The sequence below is a fragment of the Tamandua tetradactyla genome, chromosome 6 (genome assembly GCF_023851605.1).
Source record: "Tamandua tetradactyla isolate mTamTet1 chromosome 6, mTamTet1.pri, whole genome shotgun sequence".
In the NCBI taxonomy this organism is placed as follows: Eukaryota; Metazoa; Chordata; class Mammalia; order Pilosa; family Myrmecophagidae; genus Tamandua; species Tamandua tetradactyla.
In genome coordinates this window covers 156,756,484-156,771,366 of record NC_135332.1, presented here as the reverse complement: position 1 = coordinate 156,771,366, position 14,883 = coordinate 156,756,484, and the positions used below count along the sequence as shown (strand labels likewise).

General features: G+C 34.3%; 1 protein-coding gene across 1 annotated transcript in view; it reads left to right on the top strand.

The window, feature by feature from the left end:
- CSMD3 (CUB and Sushi multiple domains 3) overlaps positions 1-14,883 on the top strand; it is a 1,056,828-nt gene that overhangs the window by 1,027,893 nt on the left and 14,052 nt on the right. The window contains exons 62-66 of the mRNA XM_077163312.1: positions 3,195-3,368; positions 4,275-4,348; positions 8,446-8,557; positions 11,766-11,945; positions 14,250-14,315. Of these exons, the coding sequence (XP_077019427.1) occupies positions 3,195-3,368; positions 4,275-4,348; positions 8,446-8,557; positions 11,766-11,945; positions 14,250-14,315 (606 nt within the window). The remainder of the gene's footprint in view (positions 1-3,194; positions 3,369-4,274; positions 4,349-8,445; positions 8,558-11,765; positions 11,946-14,249; positions 14,316-14,883) is intronic.

Here is a 14,883-nt window from a genome sequence, read left to right as displayed (position 1 = left end):
TTTTTCATTATTATCATAACTGTTATGGTGATTTGTGATCTTTGCTCTTCTATATTACTATTGTAATTGTCTGGGGTGCCACAAATTGGGCTCATATAAGATAGTGAACTTCATAAATGTGTATATTCTGACTGTCTCACCAACCTACTATTTCCCTTCTCTCTGCCTCTCCTCAGGCCTCCCAATTCCCTGAGTCACAACAATATTGAAAATTAGGCCAGTTAGTAACCCTATAATGGCCTCTAACTGTTCAAGTGAAAGAAAAGAGTGCATGGCTCTCCCTTTAAATCAGAAGCTAGAAATCATTAAGCTTAGTGAGGAGGGTACAGTAAAAGCCAAGGTGGGCTGAAAGTTAGGCTTCTTGTGCTAAACAGTTAAACAAGTTATAAATGCAGAGGAAAAGTTCCTGAAGGAAATTAAAAGTGGTACTCTAGTGAGAAATTCCTAGGAAGAAAAAGACAGCAGAAAAAATAACGGGCTGAAACACATGGACAACTACTTCATAACCATCAGATTAAAAGAAAAAAACTGGACCACATCAAATGTTGGTGAGGATATGGTACACGGGAGCTTCTATATTTAAGGGTGGGTAAAGTGATTTAAAAAATTTGCAAAAGCAGTTGATATTATTTTGTAAAGTTAAAAATGTGCAGAGCCTATGGCCCAGGAATTGTATTCACAAGGGTATGCTCTACAGAAATTTTGTACACGTGTATAAGGGGACATACAAGAATATTAATCTATAATATACTGAAGAGCGTATGTGGTTACACCTTCCTTCTTTCTCTTTTAAATGGAGGTAAGAGTCTGAAATGAATGATGAAGCAGAAAGATACAATAGAAATTTTTGAGAATCGGGTTATGAAATAACATAGAAACGATAACTTAGATTGGGATGCCCATTGATGTTTACTAAGCAAACATTACGTTTGAATTCCAAACGTAGTAGGCACTGTGCATACAAAGATTAACATGGCAAGAGAAGGCCCCTGGCCTTTGATTTTATATTGCTAGAAGTGCTTGGGTTCAAAAAAGTACTACCATCCACAATAACCAAGAGATAGTTAAAATGAGAACAAAAGCAATAAATTAATGTTAATAGTGCTACTTTATTCTGAAAAATTTCCCGTAATGTACTTTTTTAATATTTCTAATTGCTTTTAACATTAACAGTTTTTAAAAGAAAAAAATAGTTGCTTTTAAAAAGAGGTTTGAAAATTCAAGTTTCTCCTAGACTCTTTGATTTTAGGGAAATTCTTCTTAGGACATTGAGCTAAGACCAAGAGTATTAATTTGCTAAAGCTACCAGAATGCAATACATCAGAAATGGGATGGGTTTTAAAAAGGAGTTTAGCACGTTGCAATTTTACAGTTCTAAGGCTTTAAAAACATCCAACTTAAGGCACCAATAAGAAGTTATCTTCACGCAAGAAAGGTTGATGCCCTCTGGAACACCTCTGTTGGCTGAGAAGGCATGGCAACATCTGCTAGTTTTCTTTACAGCTTCTTCAAATGGCTTTCCAGGGGACATTTTTTTCTCCATCTCCAAAGGTCTTTGGCTCTGAAGCTTTTTCCAAAATGGTTCTCTCTTAAAGGGCTCCAGTGAGCAACTTCACCTTGAATGGGTGGAGACACATCTTCATGGAAACCGCCTGATCAAAGGTCCCACTCATAACTGGGTGGGTCACATCCCCATGGAAACAAGTTAATCAAAAATTTCCTACTCAACAATATTGACAAGGATTAAAAAGCATGGCTATTCTGGAGTTCACAACAGTTTCAAACCAGCACATCAAGGTACTCCACAGTTAGGATATTCACACATCCCACTTGCCCAGCAGGCATCCTATCCATTTAGAGCCTCCCTTTCCCTCTCAAATCTGTCTTGGTGTTGATGATGCCTTTTATGATCACTTGAACTCAAATGCATCTTAAGGAAGCATTTATGTTTTTAAAAAGAGTTTTTTGTTGTTTGTTTTTAGAGGCCCATTAAATTTCAGGTGCTGAGTGTGTATATTTAAAACTCCAAAGCACTTGATATAGATAGCTTTGCCTTGGTTATCTACTAGATTTGAAATGACCCTGCCTCATCCCCTATTTCATTCTGTGTACCTACTCTGGCCCCCTAAATCTTCTTCCAACACACCAGCTATGTCCTAGCATGGGGCTTTGATGGTGCTGTTTCCTGACTCTAAATTTCTCTCCCCCAGGGATGTAGGCATGGCTAAATCCTATGATTCCTCCAAATTTCTTCTCAATAAGAGATATATTGCCACTTTATTTAAAATTTTACTTGTTCCCTGCCACAAACACATTTACACAGTTCTGGACTCCCTCCTCTGTGCTATTTTTCCCCATAGGACTTATCTTCACACAGATTATTTTACTTGCTTATTATGTTTATTTTTTTTGTCTGTTTCCCTCACAAATATATAAACCACACAAAGGCAGGTGACTCATTCTGTTTGTTTATGGATATATCCAAATGCCTAAAACCACTTAGAATAGTGTCTGTTTTATATTAGTAACTTAATAATATAATTTGACTGGAATCATCTACTCAATTTGGTTAGAACTTCTATCAAGTTTATCCCTTCAGTGTTTATTGTAGATCATGGAGTGCTCTTAGTTTTATACAGATTTGGACTTTGTTGGTTTTCTGTTCTCTTAAAACATACACCACATTACCCACAGTATTTAAAGAGGAAAGCAATAAGAATCTGGAATAAGGGCTCCAAATGTTGAACAGAGTGGAACAAAAGAACAGTGCATATCTTTTTCTATATAGGTAAAAAATCAGAACAATCTGGAGAGTTCATGGATTATGATTTGGTTTTTCATGACAGAGCCCATCTATAAATCATATGCCTTTCCAAGAATGTATTCGAACTTTGCAGTTTATGTGTATAAATACATGGTTTGATTATGGTCAATAAAAAAAGAAGTTAATTTACATTTATTAAGGTACCCTATAAGGAAGAAACTACCTAAATCTGATTAGTATTTTGAGTATTACACTGAGATTGGCATTTATTCAAGTTAATATAAACTAGAAAAAAATCAAACGTCTTATTAGGATAGATTAATCTGAATAACATCACACTTGAGTGCAATATTCCAGTTATTGGCCATTTTTCTAAACTGCAGAATCCTAAATCATTTCTATAAAGTGTCTTTGATTTTTTCACATGCAGCAAAGTTTTGTGGTGATCCTGGTGTACCTGCCCAAGGGAAAAGAGAAGGAAAAAGCTTTATCTACCAGTCAGAGGTTTCATTCAACTGCAATTCTCCTTTCATATTGGTCGGATCAAGCACCAGAATATGTCAAGCAGATGGCACTTGGAGTGGCTCATCACCTCACTGCATAGGTAACAATGATTAAAGGCTGACTATGCTCAGAAATTTTGAAATTAATAGATAGTGGTGAGATTTCATGGTTTTCTTTATCCTTTGTACTATAGCTAGCTAAATATGAAAAGTAAATTAAAATGTAGAAACATTTAGAGGATAACTGTAACTAAGTACTGATAAGGCATATGACATTATTTTTAGCATTTAAAGCTTCGAGAAGAATCACTTGAACTAATTTTCTGGTTTATCGATAAAATAGAAAAGTTAAAACTTTCAAATTCATTTGCATATTTATAATTTATAAAGCATATTCATATGACATTAAACTTGTTCCAAAAATAAACAAAAAATATACTGTACTGATTTTAAAATGTCTGTAAAATTCAATGGCACATTTGGCAAACTAAGCAAATAATCTGCCATATTAATGAGCCAACTCAGAGATGACCAGCCCTACCTAGAACATTCTTATGATGAATCTCCTACAAGTGTCGGTGAAGAATCCTAATAACTAACTCCTGGCTGTGGAAAAAACCTCTCTTACTCTCTTGAGGGGGACTATTAGCTGACCTGAGATTGTACCTTAACTAACTCCTTGAGCAAAAGTTTTCTGCATGTGTGCTTCCCTCATTGACTTCGTTTTCCTTTGTATCCATAGAGTTAGTTAGGTGTCAAGTGCTTTTATACTGGAAGAGTTCAAAGTTCAAGAATAGCATAAATATTGTAAAGTGTAGTCTATCTGAATTTCTTATTTCAAGATTAGCAGGCTTCTGTCCATGGAGAGATGCTATTAGATTTACTCTTTTCATTACTACCCAGGGCTCAGTCATTAAAAACCAGATCATTTAAAATTGTTTTGTATGAGAGAAAAATATGTATTGAAATTTTTGAAGAAATAATATATATTTTAATCTTCATTTTAGAACCCACCCGTACCTCATGTGAAAACCCAGGAGTGCCAAGGCATGGATCGCAGAATAATACATTTGGATTTCAAGTGGGTCCTTTAAATAAATATTTCCATTTAGTATAAAATATAGTCAAATGGTTCTCTGGTTCTTGTACATATAATCCTGATGGCATATAGAAAAGCAGCCACATATTTGCACTTATAAAAATATAGAAAAGGCAACAGGCATTTTAAAAAGATAACAAAAGAGTGGAAATAAAAGGAAACTAGGTAGATACAAATATGCTTCAAGAAAATAGCCTTACAACAAAAATATAAAATGAAAGAAAAAATGAGCACAGGAAAATCCATGAGCAGTACATAATTAAAGAGGAAAGGGAGTGAATGAGTGAATTCTATAGAAATGTATGAAATCATTTAGGAAATGAAAATATGGGAAGAGTTAATGGAGAGACTTCCGTGGTGTGAAATTAGCAAACATGAATAAATGTGATGATTCAATAAAGCAATATTTGTTTATAAGCCTAAACAAGTTTTTCATATATGGTCATTGATATGGGAGATTTGTGGAAAATAATTTAGCCATAACCTATTGTTACTCAACATAGTGTTGGGTTGTTATATTAGAATTCTTCAGCATGCCGAGTCATGTGTGGACTACTTTCTTGTTCTCCCTTTTTCTAATTTAGATTTTATGTAGAGATTCTGCAAGTTTGCCTTTACAGGGGCTTAAGGGGAGCCAGAGTGCATAGTGATTCCAAAAGGAAATAGCCAATTTACACATTACCAATTGCCTTGTGTTACAAAGTTTGCTAAACTGAGCTATTCTGTGAAAAATTCAGTGTGAACCTGAAGAACATCCATTCTAAAGGAAATGCTCATCAAAGGTGCCATATTTTCTTGCTAAAAATATTTTCCATTAATCTACAGTTCAAGGCACAGTATGAGCATTGATTTGATAACATTTCCAATTTTTCCAGTTTGCCTTAGTTCTGTCCAGATAATACAAGTACAAAAGAGTGTCTTAGTCTCTCTATTATAACAGTGATTTTAGAGAACGTTAGATATCTATGTCCCTAAAAGCTTTGATCAGTTGATCTTAATCCTGAAAAATGGCCATCTAGGTACACAGTATTAGTCCCAATCACATACATAAAGAAACTGATGTGATGTGCTTTGCTCATAAAGCAGTTAGTGAAAACATAGTTGACAGAACACACAACTTTGATGTTATTTATTGTCTGTGCTCTAAATCAAGTGATCTTTTTGGAGAATATGAATTCTTTATAGTAAATATTCTTTGAGATAATGGAAATGGAAATGATTGAGCATCGAATAGTCATTCAGTGAAATGAATAGGATCATTAACACTGCATTTTAAAAATTCTTCCAGAATCTTTGAAAAATGTTGTAATGTTAACCTAACCCTGAATTCATATTATTTGGACTGAGAATATATATTAGATTATTATGTTCTATTTAGATAAAAATAACAGATTAGAGATCTATTATGGTAAAGCTTATATCATAATATTTTGATTATATTAAGCTCTATTAAAATTACAAATAATATACTGTGTTAAATTAGAAACATTCATTTTCTCACACTCAAAGGCCAGATATGTATGTGCATATATATGTATGTATGGACATGTATATACAAAGATATGATATAGATATATAGAGAGCCAAATAAATTTAAAAAGTTATGTAGCACATACAGATTTATTGGTGGATTTCAAATGAATATGGCCTTTTATCAAATCATTTATAAGCAACTTTATCAATTAAGAAAGAGTCTTGCTTGCAAGTAAGATAAACTATTTTTTAGCTAGCTTAAGCCTAAAGGCTTTACAAAACTTGTCTTGAGAGCATTTTGGTGGGGCCCCTTCAGGTCAAAATTGTCCTCATAGTAATAATTACAAAGATATTATTCACTTTTTCATGCTCAGTTTTTCACTAGTGTATAACTGCCTGAGATATAATATCACAACAAATTGAATGCAGAAGTGAGACATTAAAGATATTTACAAAAAATGGAAAAAAAAAAAAAAAAAAAAAAAAACCTTGTATGTCTCAGATACCAAGAGAAAGAATCTAGACAAGACTCAACAAGCCTGAAATCTAAGAACTGGACAGCTCCATATTGGGTCTCTTCCACTTTCTGTATGTCTGCTTCCTTTTTGTCTACCTGTAGATTGGCAGTATGGCCAATGGTAAAGTGCTTCTATTTACATCTCAGCAACCCATAGAAAGAGAATTCCTTGATCTGAGATTCAAATTCCCAGAGAGGGAGAACTAAATGTCCCAGCCTTTATATCCGCCCCTAGTTTAATCACATATCCAGGAGCAGTGAGTTAGGAAGTAAAAGCAAGCTGTAGGAAGGTCACCTCAGGAAAGGGCAAGAAAAAGGGGAAAGAGAGAAATTGCAGAAAATTCAAATAATTTTATTAATTGTTCTCCTTAATATTTTCATTTATTTACTTTTTGTTCCTTTAAACATTTATAAAATGGATTTTTGGACATAGATATAGTTATTAACATATAAGAATATACCACATGCTGCTAGAGATGATGAAAACTATGGTTGGAAAAAGTATTCAATATAATTTCTCTTTTTATTCAAAATATTGTAAATTGAAACAATCTATGGCCAAATATAGATTGGTGGCAATGAGGTTAGCTATCAAAATGATGGATTCAACATTAGATTGATTATGGAGTGAATAATAAATGCAAATTTTACCAAATGCTGTTTCATTCTTTTCATTGAGCTCTGGCTTTTAGAAAATACATTATTTGGAGTTAGGGTTTGTAACATAAAGCTATTATAGATATAAAATGTTTTTAATCTGACTCTTACATATTTAACCAGAAGATATTTAAAATTAACATATTTAGCCCTAAGTAATTTATCCTGACCAAATAATTTTGGTGATGATTATATAAGATTTCCGATTTATGACTGAAATTAGCACTCAAGTATATTGAGTGAGGTAAACATGTTATATAAGGTTTCATTACCTATAATGCATACAATGACATGAATCTCCAAAGTAAGACTGAAAGAGTATCCACTTTTTTTTCAATTCAAGCTTTCTGGTTATTTTGTATTACAAATGCATAAGGTTCCTTACAATTCAATTTTTCTTAAGCCTGGACTTGCGGGGCTGAAGTTGATGCCCAATGGTGAAAATGTCTTGCCTCCTAGCTTAGGCAGATTTTTTACGCCTTCATCTCATCTCAAAGAGAAGAATTCAAAACCCATAGCTGAAAAGGTCAACTCCAGAATTAAAACCAAGTCTACATTACCCTTTGGTTTGTTTGCTTATTTACCAGATACAATTGCTTTCTTCTTTACTGTCCCCTCCCCTCCACTTTGTAAAGTATGCATACCAGCCAGTCCAATGCATTCTCTTTTGTTCCTAAAACCTATGATGTATATTCTAAACTACAGTTTCTCTCATGTTCTTCTATATCAGTTGTTCTCAAACTGAAGTGTATATTAGAATCCTCAGGAAGGCTTGTGAAAACAGTCCTTCTAATTTAGTAAGTCCGGCATAAGGCCCATAATTTGCTTTCTACAACTTCCTAGGCAATGCTGATGCTAGTGGTCAGGGTATCATATTTTGATGGCCATTTTTCTGTGTATTTGTCTAAATTCTGCATCCTTAAAAGCTTAGTGCACACTCTATGTTTTCCATTCTGTTTCTGTTGCCACCACAAACTTCAGAAACCAACTTTGTCTTTACTCACATTGCATTTGCCATCTTCAAAATTCACTTACCTCTTTCTGCGTTATTTGTTATCTTTATTTCCGAATTTCTTTTAGCTGCATTTGTTTATCCTTATCTATCTAACCCTCTGTTTTACATCCATATGCAGCTTGTTGGCCTTTTGATTTCCTATATATTTACCTCAAAAATACTATAGCAAAGCTTTGGTGTCTAAATATATTTTGGGTTCTTGAATATTTGATCATAATAAGTAGACAAAGAAACATTTCTCCCTTAGTCTTGACTTTTTCCAAATTTTATATTTTCATGTTTCAATTTCTTTTCCTTCTAGGCTCCTACCATGCAGAATTTCATTTGGAAATATCTTCTCACACAATACTTTTTCTTTTGGTTGCTGTATTTGAAACTGCATTAGATCATGTGTTTTTACTCTTTAATTTGTTGTAGGTAGGAAGTGTTGTGCAGTTCCACTGCAAGAAAGGCCATCTTCTCCAAGGGTCTACAACCCGCACTTGTCTTCCTGACCTCACGTGGAGTGGAATTCAGCCTGAATGCATACGTAAGTTTCATGGGTAAGAGTTTATATGTGCTTTCTGTTCCAAGTGTTAAAGCAGATATATGTCCTCATGGCTGTGTATAATGGCTTATTCTTTCAATTAGAATAAAACATTTCATGTTTATAATTTTATTACTATGTCATAATCCTGTTCCTATTGGGGAATACTCTTTCTAAAAAAGTCAGAAGGCATTAGGCACAGTTTTCTTTTTCTTTTTTGTAAAACCCTTATGACTGTGTTAAGCCTGGTCAATTAGTAATTTTAGCTGTAATTCCAGGCAATTTAGATAATTTTTAGATCTGCATCTATGAATCTGAAGTATTCCTCTATATAGAAAACTCTAATGTAGTAATTCTTAATCTCTAATAACACACGAAACCTAGAATCTCAGAAAAATTAGAAACACACTGAAAAGAAAATATGCATAGATACATTGGCCAAAAGTTTGAAACTATTTCAGGATTTCCTGAAGCCTCTAAATGTGCACTCACCCCAGGTTTGGAGCACTTACTATAGAGATTAAATATGAACAAAGCTCAAGGTCCTTAAATACCTTTTTCTGGCATAGAGTTAGAAACGAAGTTTAGCTAGTGAGTTACTAATCTCTTCTCTCCCTCTCCCTCCCTCTTCCTATCTCCTTTCTCATCTTTTTAATTCTCACTCTCTTGGTGAAATAATGAGAGTAAGTTGAAGTATTCAAAAGGTATATAAATTTTAAGATTTGCTGAAGCCCCATCAAGCCCTGTTCAAAACCACTCCAGTGGTCACATACCTACATTTTCCTTAAAAGCAGCAGAATACTCCACTGAGAAGTCATCTCACCTACCCAGATGGCTTACATATAAATAAGGCAAAATTCTTTACAAGAGAGTTCTTCAGAGTGTATACTTTATACAGCTGATGAGATGTAGGTAGGAATTTTGTGGTAAACCAAGTTTCTTTGATGACCTACATTTCGTAAATGATGATTTAAGTAAAACAGCTTCTGTTACTGCAGAGCTTCTCAGAATTTATAGTATGTACATACTGTGGGAGTTAACACAATCTAGAGGTAGACTATGTGTGTTTGGCCTTAAGGATATGCTCCCCATGAAGATCAGTTTATATTAACTTAATTATTTAAGATGTAAACTGTTGAACACAATGGTTAGCACATACTCTTCAAAAATGTTAGCTATTATTATTTATTTATTTTGGCATGAACAAGCTTCAGGAATTGAACCTGGGTCTTTGACATGACAGAATTCTGCCACTAAGCCACTGTTGCACCACCTGTTAGCTGTAGTTTTTGTAGCTTTGTGAACAAACACCAGGAAACAAATAGAATTTATTTTTTCAAAGATTTTGTCCACAAAACACTTTTTCCCCCAAGATCATCTTTAAGAATCTGTAGTCACATGTGTTAATTTCCTATGACTGCATTATTAGTTGTGTAAGTCACAAACTGATGATTTACAACAACAGGAGTTAATTCTGTCATAGACCTGGAAGCCAGAAGTCCAAAATCAAGTGTAGGCAGAGTTAGTTCCTTTGCCAAGGAAGAATCGGTTCCATGCCTGTTTCCCAGCTATCAGAAGATGACTTCCCAGCCATCCTTAACATTCCTTGGCTTATAGATGCATCGCTCTAATCTCTGCTTCTGTCTTCACATCACTTTCTTCCCCATATGTCTGTGTGTCTTTCCATTCTCTTAGATAGATGCTGTCATTGAGTTTTGGGCCAACCCTAATCCAGCATGATCTCATTTCCATCCTTACTTTAAATACATCTATCTGCAAAGACATGTTTCCATATAAAATCACATTCTCAGGTAATGGATGGACATGAATTTTGGAGGGACATATTCAAGTCACTATGACAGATTAGAAATATTTTTCATATTAGGGGGAAAAGTCCTTGTATTATCTATCTCTGAGTGAAAAAGGAATGGCATTTATGAGATACAAAACAAGTGAACAGCACCAAGGAGGCAGCACCAAGAAACAACATAAATATAAGTATGATGGAATCAAGGTAGGAAATTAGGAGTGCAAACAAATATGGAGAAAAAGAGAGCAAAGTTAGATGAATGAAATGATGATTCTAGCAACTGTGCCAAAAATATGGGCAGAAAATTCCTTGCATAAAAATTTATTGAATTGTAGCTTCTACATTGGTAAGTATTAATATCAGAGAATATAATGACCTGTGGTTGCATTTACTCTTAGAAAACATGTTCCTTTATACAATTTAAAATAAATATCACGAAAATAAACATTGCACTGTTTTTAATCTTGTATGGAAAAATCTGAGTTTGACAAACTTTAAAAAGATATCATTTTTAAATCTTTTAAACTGCTTATGTTGAGTTTTAGCTGAGATTCTACAAAGGTTCCATGTGCTATGATTACTTCCCAGAAACCTATAACCTCCAGATCGGTCCCTGGACCAGATAAGTACTGAAATGCAGAGGGGCCAGCTTCTCCAGAACATCAACTAGTTCCATCCCCCTATCCCATATTATTGACAGCTCTTTCCAACATGAAAAAGTTAGAATGGACATAACCTAAATACCCCTAAAGATTGAGAGAAAGATCAAAGGAAAAGATGAAGTTATACAGAAAAGATAATATTTAAAATATGAGTATCATTGTTGAATCATTATGTTAATGTTTCTTTTAGTTTCCAGTGTCTTGAAACAATTAGAAGTAAAAACTTAAAATTATGGAGCTGTAAGCCACACCAAATTCTGAAATCTGTTCTACAACTACTTATTGTGGTGTGCTTTGAAATTTATTGCTTTTTTTTGTATATATGCTATTTTTCACAATAAAAAATACATAAATAAAAAGCACTGAGAATAAGAATAATTTGGCAGAAGAAAGAAATGTGTGCTAACATTTTCTGGAAAAAAAAGCTAATGTTCATTGTGGTTCTCTAAAATGATGATATTATGCACATTTTCAGAACTTTATCTATGAGACACATTTTTTCTTCTTTGCCTATTAACATCTATCAGTGTTCCACAGATTGTAGTTTAGAATATACTACATTATGCGATTCAATATGTACATTTTAGATTGATGTATTTTCGTTGGTCCACTGAAATAATTATTCAAAGGTATCTTTATATAAAGGCCCTAAAGTACCTCTGGGAATATATTGCGAATACTGTCTCAGAATTTTAAAAACCTTACTATAAAACAATATTCATCTCTTTCCCTTATCTAGCCCACAGCTGTAAACAGCCAGAAATTCCTGCACATGCAAATGTAGTAGGCATGGACCTTCCATCTCATGGGTATACACTGGTTTATACTTGCCAGCCTGGCTTCTTCTTGGCAGGTGGAACAGAACATAGAGTGTGTAGATCTGATAACACTTGGACTGGAAAAGTTCCTGTTTGTGAAGGTAAGTTTTCTCCACAGAAGCTTTTGACACAATAGATTGTACCATTTAAGTCTTGCTCACCTGCGAGAGACAAAACTCAACACACATTAGCTTAAGAGCAAAGGAAAACTGTGGGACAACTCCAAGGGTGGGAATAATGTAGACACCTCTGGCTCCCGAGTTTACAGAAATTTTCGTAAGGCCTTTTTCTAGCTTTTTTTCAAGCTCCATTTTTTTTTTTTTTCTTTTTGCCTCCTTCTTCAAGTTCTCTCTTCAAGGTAGGGAAAATTGCTTCCAGCATCTGCCGGTACGAAAACTTCTAGCATAGCGACCCTAGTCAAAAGAATCTTTCCCAAAGCTTGGGCGAGGTTCAGTGTCCAGGACTCTGATTATTCCAATTTTGAACCAAGCCCATCTCTAAATCCATTACTGAACCAGGCTAGTGTGTTATTTTGACAGCTCAAGGAGGCCTGGCCACCGCAGTTGGCTGCTTGGGAGGTCAATCTCCAACTGGACCAGATGTAATGACTTTACCAGAGGAAAAGTGTTGTGTTACCAGAAGAGAGAAGAAAGAAAATTTTTCTAGAGCTCCTAGATAAGATCATCAGCATACTCCTGGTCCTTATAACCAACAAGTTTTATTTTCCAGGCCTTCTTATTTTTGATCTCTTGCAACATTAAAAAATGATAGGGATTTTTGCCACCTTGAAATGTTTTTACTCTTTCCCGGAGCTAGCAGTTTCTGCTTTTCTCTCTTAAAAAAAAAATCGCAATAGAAATTGCTACTAGGTGAGACGATATTATTCTTTTATTTGTTTACTCATCATTATCTGTCTCCACCCTCCTGTACTCTCAGCTTCCCCTAAAATATAATCTCAGTAATAATGGAGAACTTGTTCAAAGTGTTTGCAACTGTACTTTTGATATTTACATCAGTGTTTTGCATGTGAAAAGTGTTCAATAAATATTTATGGAATGAATAAATGTTTATTTTACCTCATGATTCTGGATATTCCTTCTTCATCTCCTTTATAGGCTTATTCTTTTCTACCGATGTCTTTCTAAAGGATCTGTTCTGAGCCATCTTCTCTTTTCATTCTGTATTCTCTCTATAGGTTTTCTCATTCAAGCCTATGGCTTCGATAGTCTCTTCTATGGCAATAGTTTACAAATATTTCTATCCCATTTGTCTCCTTTTGGCTCCAGACCTATGAATTCAATGACTTCCTTGGCAGTTCTTCTTGAATGACTCCAAAATATGTCAATATTCAACATATACAAAATTGAATCCTCCTCCCTATATAGTCCTCTTTTAGTGTTCCCTGTCTCAGAAGCACTAAGACCGTGTAGATTTGCAAAGTAGAAACCTCCCAGTTAGCTTGGACATCGCCTTATCCCTCTAAATCTACCATGATTTCAGTATCGTTATTGTTTGTAGACTCTTCTGTCTTATAATCACCACTGCCCTAGTCTAACTCAGCATTACCTCTCACTGGGACAACTACAGCAACCTCCTAGCCTCTATGCCTATACCAATGCTTGTTCCTTACCAGCTTGTTCTCCATCTTCTTGCCAGAGTAATGTCAACCCAAACCTCTTCCTTTTAAAACCTTTTACATTGTTCTTAGGACAAAAATCTAGGTCTTTGCATGGTCTACAATGTCGCACATGATATAGCCCCTACAGCTTGCCAGCCCCATCCGGTACCCTGTATGAGTTGCTTAGTATTGGGCTACCTCTGGTTTGAATCTTTGGGATGATTTTACTTCTTAGATATTTTCCTTGGCCACTTTTGAAAGAGTTTGGAAAGGGTTTTATTCTGGAAGTTATTATGCTTTATCAGTTTATTTGTTTTGGTGTAGAGTTGGAATCAGAATCTATAACATGACACTATAAAGAGATCCTAAGATTTTTTTATACTTAATCTCCTTTAAAACTTTAGTCACCTTTGAATCTATCCATACTTATCAAGTGTCCATTCTTAAATGTGAACCTCAGCCAAGCGATTTCTGCCTCTCAGAAGTGTCATCTCAACTCTCAGCTTAATTGCTTCCATGTTGGTTTATGTCTCTAGATTAAAAACAGTATCCCAAGATAAGACAAGAACTGTCTGCCCCATGTCACAATGGGCTACAATGAGGTTAATTAACAACTGTTGGCTGTATAGGAGGAGTGTTGGTTGGAGACTGAGGTGCTGTAATGAACAGTATATTTTCAAGGGAATTATATGTCAGAGAATAAAATTGACAGTGAATCATTTTGTGTATATATGTATCTGTTATTAATTATATTTAATTTGGTGAAAACTTTCATTTCTTTCCATAGCTGGTTCTAAAATACTGGTGAAAGACCCTAGACCTGCACTAGGAACCCCCAGCCCAAAGCTAAGTGGTGAGTGATTTAATTTGTTTTTCTAGAATTCATGACTTCTAAAATCATTTTACTATTTTCTAGATAAAGCAATTCTTTATTCATAAAATATATTTCAGTATGGGAAATTATATATCTGATGCTCTTGAATTTGGAGTTTGATCATTTGTATTATAATCTAAAGCAATATAATATAATGACATGTTCATGTTCCAAAAATTTTGTTTGTAGTTCTCTCTATAAAAGTCCCTTCAAGATTATCTACAAATGACTATAAAATAATGGTAGTAATTTTACTTAGATTATAAAGTTAAAATTAAAAAATGAGAGGTGATCAAATTAACAGAAAGCTTAAAAAATAATATTAATAGAGATTTTTAAAAATAATAAAATATACTTGGTATGAGAGTAAGATAAAATATCAGCAAATTCTAGAACTTGTCCAGAGTATACAATTCTTATCTTATCCATTCCCTGGCATGTGACTCTGGGGAAGTTATCTAAGCCTACATTTCTTTTGATCTATACAACAGGAATAATGATTACATTATTGTCTTGAACTTCATGAAAATGCTGTAAGAGATGAATA